This window comes from Heterodontus francisci, chromosome 3, assembly GCF_036365525.1.
Source record: "Heterodontus francisci isolate sHetFra1 chromosome 3, sHetFra1.hap1, whole genome shotgun sequence".
NCBI lineage: Eukaryota > Metazoa > Chordata > Chondrichthyes > Heterodontiformes > Heterodontidae > Heterodontus > Heterodontus francisci.
The window spans coordinates 196767928-196780048 of NC_090373.1; the positions used below are offsets into that span (position 1 = coordinate 196767928).

The 12121-nt window shown below is 42.9% G+C and overlaps 1 protein-coding gene across 1 annotated transcript in view; it reads right to left on the minus strand.

Annotated features, from left to right (window-relative positions):
• mia3 (MIA SH3 domain ER export factor 3) overlaps positions 1-12121 on the minus strand; it is a 204501-nt gene that overhangs the window by 110139 nt on the left and 82241 nt on the right. Inside the window, exons 6-7 of the mRNA XM_068028070.1 lie at positions 2319-2450; positions 1917-1938 (exon numbers count right to left, since the gene is read on the minus strand). Coding sequence (XP_067884171.1) covers positions 1917-1938; positions 2319-2450 — 154 coding nt within the window. The remainder of the gene's footprint in view (positions 1-1916; positions 1939-2318; positions 2451-12121) is intronic.

Sequence of the window (12121 nt, forward strand, 5' to 3'; positions counted from 1 at the left end):
AAAGGACATAGAAAAGTTGGTAGAATGGGCAGACAGGTCGCAGACGAAGTTCAATGCAGAGTAATGTGAAGTGATTCATTTTGATAGGAAGAACATGGAGAGACAATAGAAAATAAAGGGTACAATTCTAAAGGGTGTGCAGCAGCAGAGGGACCTGGGTGTATATGTGCAGAAGTCAATGAAGGTGGCTTTGAGAGTTGCGGTTAATAAAGCATACAATATCCTGGGCTTTATTAAGAGGAGCATAGAGTAGAAGAGCAAGGAAGTTATGTTGAAGTTGTAGAAGACATTAGTTCGGCCTCAGCTGGAGTATTCCGTCCAGTTCCAGGAACCATGCTTTAGGAAAGACGTGAGGGCATTGGAGAAAGTACAGAAAAGATACACGAGAATGGTTCGAGGGATGAGGAATTTCAGTTATGAAGATAGATTGGAGAAGTTAGGACTGTTTTCCACGGAGAAGAGAAGGCTAAAAGGTGATTTGAGGTATTCAAAATCATGAGGGGTCTGGACAGAGTAGATAGACAGTAACTGTTCCCACTCATGAAAGGATCGAGATGGTACAGATTTAAAGTATTTGGTAAGTGAAACAAAAGTGACATGAAGAAAAACTTTTTCACGCAGTGAGTGATTAAGGTCTGGAATGCGCTTCCTGAGAACGTAGTGGAGGCAAGTTCAATTGAAGCATTCAAAACGGAATTAGCCAGTTATATGAAAAGGAAGAATGTGCAGGGTTATGGGGAGAAGACAGGGGAATGGCAGTGAGGGAATTGCTCTTTCAGAGAGCCAGTGAGGACACGATGCGCTAAATGGACTCCTTCTGCATTGTAATGATTCTGTGATCGAGTATTGTGTCCAGTCCTGGGCTTCATACTTTAGCAGAGATGTGAAGACATTGGAGAGAATGTAGATAAGGCTCACAAGAATGAAGTTCCTCATCCCAGTTACGTGGTTAGATTGGAGAAGTTGGGACAGTTTTCTTGGAGAAGAGAAGGTTGAGAGGAGATTTGATGGAGGTATTCAAAATAATGAGGGGTTTGGACAGGGTAGATAGGGAATAACTGTTCCCATTGGTAGAGGGATCGAAAACAAGGCGGCACAGATTTAAGGTAATTGGCAAAAGAAGCAAAAGCAACATGACGAAAACCTTTTTCACGCAGTGAGCGGTTAGGATCTGGAATGCCCTGCGTGAGGGTGTGGTGGAGGCAGATTTAATAGAGACATTTGAGGGAGAATTGGGTTGTTACTGGAAAAGGAAGAATGTGCAGGGGCTATGGGGAGGAGGCTGGGGAGTGGCACTAGATAAACTGCTCCTTCCGAGAGCCTGTACAGACACGACAGGCCGAATGGCCTCCTTCTGGCTGTAACAATTCTGTGATTCTGTGAATAACTCAGGGGCAGACTACCATTATCATGGACAGGGAAGGCATCAAGCTATACTTTTTTGGAAAAAATTTGCAAGGCGTCCTTGGAGCAAAGGAGACGGGGGGGAGTTTTAAGAGGTGTACAAGATTATGACAGGCTTAGATAAGTTAAACAAGGAAAACTTTTCCCATTAATTAATGGCACAAGGAATAGGGGACACAGATTGTAAGCTTTTGGCAAGAGATGCAGGGGGGATGTGAGGAAGGGCTTTTATCCCTCCGCAGGCAAGTCGCAATGATCTGGAACTCTGCCCACAAGGGTGGTAGAAGCAGAAACAATCAATGATTTCAAAAGGAAATTAGATGGACACTTGAAGGAAATAAACTTGCAGGGCTACAGGAACTGAGAGGGGGAGTGGGACTGATTGGATTGCTCCGCAGAGCGCCAACATGGACTCAATGGACTAAATGGCCTCCTTTTGTACCATAAATGACTCCATAACATTAGAAAAAGCCACATTAAGACATAGCCTGTGTATTAGGTTGCAAACTTACTTTGATATCTTTTGCTCTTCACCTGAAAAACAAATTGAAATGCAATTAGTAATTGCAAGCCCCTCTGAATCAACACAAATAAACCAGGGCTGTAACAAGGTACCTGAACCTTGCACTTGCAGCCACGCAAGATCTGGAGACTGCACTACAGGCAGAGCTTGCTGCAATTGGCTGTCGTATTCCTACTCACGACCACTAACAGCCACCACTGCTCCAACCACATTCCCACAAACCACTACATGGGGCTTAAAACCTTGCAGCAAAATGTATCACCTACGATCCAAAAAATAAACACACATTTTACCGCTCAGCAGTCAGCACCAGATAACCCTTCTTTGGTATTAAGCCAATTGATGAAAAATGCAATTTGCATTAATGGAAAAGTGAAGCAATTTTACTTACTGAAAGGCAGGTTCTCCATAAAAAGACAACAAAAGTAATGATTCCCAAAACAGCAGTTATCAAGACGGGCTCCCAGGGGACCCCACGAAAATCAGGACCTGGTCTCATTTCTTCAGGCAAGCAGGATACAAGCTGGGAATGAGGAAAAGAACATTTTTTAAAAAGGGATTACTAATTACTTGAACTTTAAAAAAAGGACGAGTGTCATTTTTCCAGTTTCTTTCTTCACCCAGCTATAAAGTACCTTACAGTGATTTTCAACATTAAATGATGGAGTGGGGCCTATGAGGGACAATGGGGATAACGTGTTGAGAGCAGGGCAAGGCTAATATACTTAAGGACTACTTTGTATCGCTGTTCACTAAGGAGTTCCTCAGGGTAATGTCCTAGGCCCAACCATCTTCAGTTGCTTCATCAATGACCTTCCCTCCATCATAAGGTCAGAAGTGGGGATGTTCGCTAATGATTGCACAATGTTCAGCACCATTCGCAACTCCTCAGGTACTGAAGCAATCGGTGCCCAGATGCAACAAGACCGTGACAACATCCAGGCTTGGGCTGATAAGTGGCAAGTAACATTCGCATCACACACGTGCCAGGCAATGACCATCTCAAACAAGAGAACACCGAGCCATCTGCCCTTCATGTTCAACCATCACTGAATTCCCCCACTATCAACATCCTGGGGGTTACCATTGACCAGAAACTGAACTGGACCAGCCACATAAATACTGTGGCTACAAGAGGTCAGAAGCTGGGACTTCTGCAGCGAGTAACTCGCCTCCTGACTCCCCAATGCCTGTCCACCATCTACAAGGCACAAGTCAAGTATGTGATGGAATACTCTCCACTTGCCGGGATGGGTGCAGCTCCAAACACTCAAGAAGCTCGACACCAGCCAGGATAAAGCAGCCCGCTTGACTGGCACTCCATCCATCACCTTCAACATTTGCTCCCTTCACCACCGATACACAGTGGCAGCAGTGTGTACCATCTACAAGATGCAATGCAGCAACTCACCAAGGCTCCTTCGACAGTATCTTCCAAACCCGTGACCTCTACCACCTAGAAGGACAAAGGCAGCAGATGCATGGGAACGCCACCACCTGCAAGTTCCCATTCAAGCCACATACCATCCTGACTTGGAAATATATCGCCGTTCCCTCACTGTTGCCGGGTCAAAATCCTGGAACTCCTTAACAGCACTGTTGGTCTACCTGTTGGTCTACCCCCCCCCCCCCACCCAAGGAATGCAGCAGTTCAAGGCAGCAGCTCACCACCACCTTCTCAAGGGCAATTAGGGATGGGCAATAAATGCTGGCCTAGCCAGCGACGCCCACATCCCATGAACAAATAAAAAAAGTGGAATCTGACAAAATATCGGTAAAAGTAGAGAGTAGAGGCAATGGATAGGGTAAAAAGTGAGAGGGGAGAGGTACTAAAAAGGCCAGCTCTGCTTAGGGTAGATAGGTCACCTGGTCGGAATGATTTGCATCCCAGGTTGCTAAAGCAAATGGGGATGGAAATAGCGGAAGGGTTTGCCATAATCTTCCAATCTTCCCTGGATACGGCGAAGGCGCCAGAGGATTGGAGAGTGGCAAATGTGACACCCTTATTCAAGAAAGGGTGTAAGGACAGTCCGAGCAACTACAGGCCAGTTAGTTTCAGTGGTGGGTAAGGTTTTAGAAACAGTAATCAGCGAAAAGGTCAACATACACTTGGAGAGGTGTGAGTTAATTAAGGATAGCGAGCACAGATTAGTAAAAGGCAGATCATGCTTGACTAATCTAATTGAATTTTTCGACGAACAGAGAAGGTTGATGAAGGGAATGCGGTGGATGTTCATATGGATTTTAAAAAAGCATTTGATGAGGTACCACATAAAAGGCTGGTTAACAAAATTGAGATTCATGGGATAGGAGGAATAGTGTCCAACTAGATTGGCTTAAGGACAGAAAACAGCGAGTCGTAGTAAATGCTTGTTTTTCAGACTGGTGGATGGGAGACAGTGGTGTTCCCAAAGGGTCACTGCTGGGACCACTGCCTTTTTGATTTATATACATATTAAAAAATGACTTGGATTTTCAATAAAGTAGAATCTCAAAATTTGCCGATGATATCAAATTTGGAGGTGTGGTAAATAGTGAAGATGATATGAACCACCTGCAACAGGGCATGGATAGGCTAGCAGAATGGGCACACAGGTGGCAGATGATATTTAATACTGGTAAGTGTGAGGTGATGGATTTTGGCAGAAGGAATACAGAAAGCCATAACAGACTCAATGGCACAGTTCTAAAGGGTGTGCAGGAACAGAGGAACCTGGGGCACATGTGCTTCGATCTTTGAAGGTGACAGGACATATTGAGAGAGTCATTAGTAAAGCATATGGGATCTTGAGTTTCATAAATAGTGGCATCGAATACAAAAGCAGGGAAGCTAGTCTGAATCTTTATAAAGCTCTGGTTAGTCCCCAACTGGAGTACTGCGTCTAGTTCTAGTCACCACACTTCAGGAAGAATGTGAGGGTCCTTGAGAGGGAGCAGAGGAGATTTACCAAAATGGTTCCAGGGATGGGGGATTTTTGTTACAAGGTTAGGTTGGAAATGCTGGGGTTCTCCTGAGAACAAAGGAGACTTAACAGAGGTGTACAAGATTATGCCAGACTCAGCTAAGTAAGACAAGGAAAAACTGCTCCCATTAACTAATGGCACAAGGACCAGGGGACACATTGAAGGTTTTGGGCAACAGATGCATGGAGAATATGAGCAAGAAATTATTTACTCAGCGAGGTAATGACTTGGTGCTTGCTGCCCACGAGGATGGTGAAAACAGAGTCAATGTCTTCAAAAGGAAATTGGATGATCACTTGAAGGAAATAAACTTGCTGGGCTACGAGGATCGGGACTGACTAGATAGTTCTGTGGAGAGACGTCATGGACTCCATGGGCTGAATGGCCTCCATCTGTGCCATAAATTACTATGTTTATCATAGTTTTATCCAGCATTGTGAAATGGGGAGTTCACATTCAACCACCAAGTGCAGACAGTACAGTACGGACCAAAGGAGCTAACAGTTGGGAAACCATGCTGAAATAATGCTTTTCTCAATATTTTACAAACACTTGTAAACATATAATCAGAGGATAGAATCACAGAATGGTTACTGCACAGAAGGAGGCCATTCAGCCAGTCGTACCCAAATCAGCACTCCACAAGAGCAACTCAGCTAGGTCCACTCCCCCACTTTTTTCCAAAAACCCTGCAAATTTTTTTCTCTTCAGATTATTGTCCAATTCTTTTGAAGGCCTTGATTGTAACTGCCTTCACCACTCATGGGAAGTGCATTCCGGATCCTGTGTAAGTAAGTTTTTTAAATGTCACCATTGATTCTTTTGTCAATCATCTTAAATCAGTATCGGCCAGGTCTGGACCTTCTGTCAATGGAAACAGTTTCTCCCTATATACTCTGTCCAGATCCCTCATGATTTTGAACACCTCTATCAAATCTCCTCTTAATCTTCTCTTCTCCAAGGGGGACAGACCCAGCTTCTCCAACCTATCCAAGTAACTGAAGTTCCTCACCCTGGAACCATTCTCCTGAATCTTGTCTGCACCCTCTCTAATGCCTTCACATCCTTCCTGAAGTGTGGTCCCCAGAACTGGACAATACTCCAGTGTTTTATACAGGCTTATCATAACTTCCTTGTTTTTGTACTCTCTGCCCCTATTTATAAAGCCCAGGATCCCATATGCTTTATTAACCACTTTCTCAACCTGTCCTGCAATCTTCAACCATTTGTGCACATAAACCCCCAGGTCCCTCTGCTCCTTCACCCCTTTTAGAATTGTACCCTTCATTTTATGTTGCCTCTCCTCATTCTTCCTACCAAAATTAATCACTTCACATTCTTCTGCATTAAATTTCATCTGCCACTTGTCTGCCTATTCCAGTATGTATATGTCCTCGAAGTTTATCACTACTCCCTCACAGTTTTTTTTATTCATTCATGGGATGTGGGCATCGCTGGCTATGCCAGCATTTATTGCCCATCCCTAATTGCCCTTGAGAAGTTGGTGACTTCTTGAACTGCTGCAGTCCACGTGAGGTAGGTACACACATAGTGCTGTTCGGAAGGCAGTTCCAGGATTTTGACACAGCGACAGTGAAGGAACGACGATATAGTTCCAAGTCAGGATGGTGCATGGCTTGGAGGGGAGCTTGCAGGTGGTGATGTACCCACGCATATGCTGTCCTTGTCCTTCTAGGTGGGAGAGGTTGTGGGTTTGAAAGGTAACGTTTAACGTGCGTTGCTGCAGTGCATCTTGTAGATGGTACACACTGCTGCCGCTATGCGTCAGTGGTGGAGGGAGTGAATGTCATTAATATGTAGCAAGCGCAGCAGGGGTCCCAACACTGACCCCTGGGGAACACCACTTTTTCCTGTCACGCAGCCAATTTCATATCCATGCTGCTACTGTCCCTTATTCCATGGGCTCTAACTTTGCTGACAAACCCATGAATTGGCACTTAATCAAATGCCTTTTGGAAGCCCAGGTACACAACCACGTTACCCTCATTAACCTTCTCTGTTACCTCATCAAAAAACTCTTGCAAGTTAGTTAATTTGCCCTTAACAAATCCATGCTGGCTTTCCTTAATTAATCCAAATTTGTCCAAATGACTATTAATTTTGCCCCAAATTATTGTTTCTAAAGGCTTTAACCACCGAGGTTAAACTGACTGGCCTGTAGTTGATGGGCAAGTCCTTGCATCCTTTTTTGAACAAGGGTGTAAATATTTGCAATTCTCCAGTCCTCCAGCACCACCCCTGTATCTAAAGAGGATTGGATGATTAAGGCCAGTGCCTCTGCAATTTCCACCCCTCCACCCCTGGGTGACTTATCAACTTTTAACTACAGCCAGTCGATCTAATACTTTCACGTTATCATTTTTTAGCCCACCCAGTGTCTCAACAACCTCTTCTTTCACCATGACTTGGGCGGCATCTTCTTCCTTAGTAAAGAGAGATGCAAAGTACTCATTTAGTACCTCAGCCAAGTTCCCTGCCTCCATGCGCAAATCCCCTTTTAAGTCCCTAATCAGCCCCAATTATCCTTTTACCATCTTTTTACTATTTCTATGCCTAAAGACAACTTCTGAATTCCCTTTTATTGCTTTTCCTATCTTCCCCCAACCCTCAATACAGCTGAGCCAGCAACTGTGCCAGGGACTAGACTGACTGCACATGCAGAGGAACCACTATACTCACCAATTTTCAGAACAAAATACTGGTTGGTGAGTGAAATGGACTTTTTTTTAAACCGAATATACACCAGTGATATCTACACGCAATTAGTGCGCCAAGGCATCCTGAGGTTTTCAACAGGCTGATAACTTAGATCCTTTTTACAGCGCAGTTAATGGAATGCCAACTCGCCTATGGGCAAATGCCTCAGTGGAACACTGGCATAGATTCACGGTACTTGCAAATATGTACCCTTGCAATTCAGTGAACACAGGAAGTGGTTAATGCACGATTCACTTCTGCCCAATCTCAAGAGTCAAAGCTATTTAGAAACCGAATAATAGGACATTACACTTAAAATCTTGTTTAAAAATTGATTTATCGTATTTTTTTAAAAAGAAAGAATTGACTCAATCTCACAAGAAGGTTGCCATTTTGGAATGGAAATTCCGACTGGTGCTGAAGGGTGCAACTAAATTAAGTGAAACTAGCTGCACTGACACAAATAGTGAGAATTAGCAACCATTCCACTTCAGCTAAATTCTTTTCAAACTTTCAACCAGCTAATAAAAGAAAGGAAAGAGGGGTTGCTAACAGATGAATTTCCTGCAAGGTACTCGCAAATTCAGATTGTGGGAATCAAACTTGGTATAACTTGAAAAAAATGTTGACAAAATCATGAATCATAAGTAGATGACCTGGGTCAATTTGGGAGATCACTAGAAAGAGACAGGCATAAATGAAGTTCACTCGTATAACTAGAATCAAGTCACAGTATAGCATTTGATTACTGATAATGCAGTCACTAACTCATTTCATGTTCAACAGAATTTTTTCAGTCTACAGGGCAAACTTCTTAACCTTATAATTCTCAAGTCATATACAAAAGTAAAGTCGTTACAGCAAGGAGGCGGCTATTCGGCCCATCAAGTCCAAAATATTTAAAATTACATTAGATAAGCCATGGTGTCCCTCTCAAATAGCCAGGTACTATGCTGGGAATAAAGCAGTCAGAATCGTGCATACATGGAAGGCTGCCCTGTGAACACTTGCAACTCCCACATCAGACCTGTGGCAGATGTACAGGAAAGGATGCCTTCATGATAAATTCACTAAGACACACAACTGAGACACCCAAATATTAGTGTTTCAAGCAAACAAGGCAGTAATGAAGATCTTGTGCAAAATCCAAGCAGGGATTGCAACTTCAGCAAAGAGAACTGAAACTCCTAAAATGCTACACACAGAGTCAGTAATGCGACCCTGACAAAAAGAAACTGGACTCTGCACAGCACTTTAATAACTTCCCATAGCCACACTTCTCAAATTGTCTGACCATAACAATAGAATTTGGCTGGGGGGGGGGGGGGAAACAGACTTAAGCCTTCAATGTGGTCCCAACATGCTTCCTGTGCAAAAAGGAATTGGTCATTTATTTGAAAAGGAAAAAAAGAAAAAAGCGTCAGGCAAACAACAAGAGCAGGAGAGCAGGACTAATTGGATAACTCTTCCAAAGTGCCAGAAAAGGCTCTTTGTGCTGTATGACTCTCCACTGACAGAGCTACAACAACTGGTTCTTCACCAAACTCCAAATACCGTTCTCCAGTTCTGGAGCAAACTCTAGGATCAAAGCATTTTTCACAGGTAAATGGATAGAATCACAGAATGAACCCCCATAACAGGAAGGATCCTGGAAATCACAGAATTTCATATTAAAAATGATCAAGCATCACTGAGATTGCAAGACAGGATGTGGGCATGGTGTTCACATTTCACACAACTACCATTATGCTTTACTAAAATCGAATTAGCACCAACCGGACGGATCCTGTGAATACTGACCTGAAACAAGAGGCATCGGTTTCCCAGGAATTAATCAAGTGCAATGTAGCAATCCCACATAAAAACCTACTAGGATTGTGTATTGAGTAGGATTGTTGACTCCAGACAGGACTGGCCCTGCTGTTGTACACATTGTCTGTTGTACTATCAAGCAACAGATAAAGAGAGAACTCGGAGTCCAGCTAAATGCTAGTTCAGCACCCACACACACATTATGCGTATATATAGTTTATTTAATGCAGCCATTGTTTAGATCACATAGAGCAAACCAAAAGCAGATTGTTTGTAATTAACAGGAACAGGATCTGAATAAGCAGATCCAAAGAGTGTACCAAGTTCTGTACCATTCTCCTGCCAACTGGCTTACTAACAAGTCAACCAATCTTAAGGTTGGCTCAACTAAACATAGAATAATGGCTACCTTGGAGTAGGTTACAAACTTGGGACCCAGACCAACCGGTTGGGGGAACATTCGTAAACCAGCTCAGTCTATTTATAAAAGCTGAACAGAATACTTGGACCACATTACTGTTTCATAATATAGAACATTCAATCTTAGAACTCTGGGTGCCTCTATATCATGCGATGGCTCACACCACCAGATTCTACAACACATCTATGACAGTCTATTCTAAAACATACTTATTTTCTCACTTGCCTCCATGTCCCCCATGTATGGGTCGCTATTGTCAGCTTTAAACAACATGCTTCCAGACTTATCTAAGTTGGCCTGATTTATTCTGTGAAAAACAGATATAAAACTTTCCATTTCACACAGTACAGGTGTACCAGAGAGCCAATATGAACCCTAAAGACAACACACAATTTAGCAGAGCGCTTTTCTCGCAGTGAACTACATGGAAACTAACGTGCCAGAAAGATTCTAAGAAGCTACTTGGAAAACTTTCCACCTCCTCTCATTACTGCACACTCCTTCAATCTTTGCAAAACTAGATGGTGGAAAGCAACTAAAAGCTGAAAATCTAATCACCAGACTCAGAAGAGATTTTGAAACCATTTGAGCTCCACCGTTGCAATTTATGATCACATCTAAACCGTCTCGACTTCCAGTAACCAACTCCCTATTAATTTAAGAGTTACTGTTTAAATGAGTACTTTTGCAAACTCTGATGAGGAACAATCCACAGTGGATTTACCCGGAATACTTTCAAACACTTTCCCAAAAGTGGAAGTAAGGCCTATAAATTGAAGATTCACCCCTCTAGTTTTGAATGTCGAAGCCACATTTGCTGCATTAGCTTCAAGACTGAAACTCAGCTACAAAGTCCCATTCCACTTCACCCCAACTGCTTCCTAAAAATTCAGTTTATTTCCTCACCTTATCTCAAACATTAGGTATTCAAATCAAGACCAAGTCACACAATTTACGATGTTGTGGAGGGGAAAAATGAACAGGGGCCTTGTTGTGGGTTCTGATGTCTTCTAAATTAACACTAATCTGTACACATTATGCAATTCACCCACATACAAGTTGTTACCATGTCCTACTGCACGGTGGCTGATCATGAGACACCACCTACCAAACCATTCTAATGGGAAAACAAATTAGCATTGTTATAATCTATAACACAGATATGCATGAACTGGTGAGATATAATAAACAAACATAATGCAAATTAATTATGAATGTATTGTCTACATATAGCTGCATATAAATGTGATGCACATATTTCCTGTGTATACACAGCCATATGTAATGTATACAGGCATAAACAGATACAAATCTACACTTGTATCTATCACTGGTGTCTGGTAAGCAACGTCAATTTTAAAATTCTCATCCTCATTTTCAAATCCCTCCACAGTCTCACCCCTCCCCATTTCTGTAACCTTCTCCAGGCCTATTAACCGTGAGATTTGCACTCCTCCAATTCTGCCCTCTTGAGCATCCCTGATTTTAATTGCTCTACCAACGGCAGCTATGCTTTCAATGGGCGGCACAGTGGTTAGCACCGCAGCCTCACAGCTCCAGCAACCCGGGTTCAATTCTGGGTACTGCCTGTGTGGAGTTTGCAAGTTCTCCCTGTGTCTGCGTGGGTTTTCTCCGGGTGCTCCGGCTTCCTCCCACAAGCCAAAAGACTTGCAGGTTGGTAGGTAAATTGGCCATTATAAATTGCCCCTAGTATAGGTAGGTGGTAGGGAAATATAGGGACAGGTGGGGATGTGGTAGGAATATGGGGATTAGTGTAGGATTAGTATAAAATGGGTGGTTGATGGTCGGCACAGACTCGGTGGGCCGAAGGGCCTGTTTCAGTGCTGTATCTCTAAACTACCAAGGCCTTAAACTGTGGAATTCCCTCCCTAAACTTTTCCATCTCTTTTATGACGCTCCTTAAAATCTACCTTTTTGACAAAGGTCACCTTGTCCGTGCAGCTCAGTGACTATCACCTGGATAAAGTAGAAAACTTTTTTTTTTTAATTGTACTACCTCAATCAGCACAATAGAGCTGATCTTGGCAGTCAAGCAAGGGATGAGAAAAGGTATGAAAGGACATCCACCTGAAACATTAACTCTGCTTTTCTCTCCGCAGATGCTACCTGATCTGAATATTTCCAGTATTTTGCTTTCAGACAAGATAAATAGTTTGATTAAAAACTCTTTTGTTTCTCAACTTTTACTGGAAAGAACAAATCTCAATGTGGCAGCATTTATAATAGAGCTGAAAATGACCAACAACCAACAGGTCAGT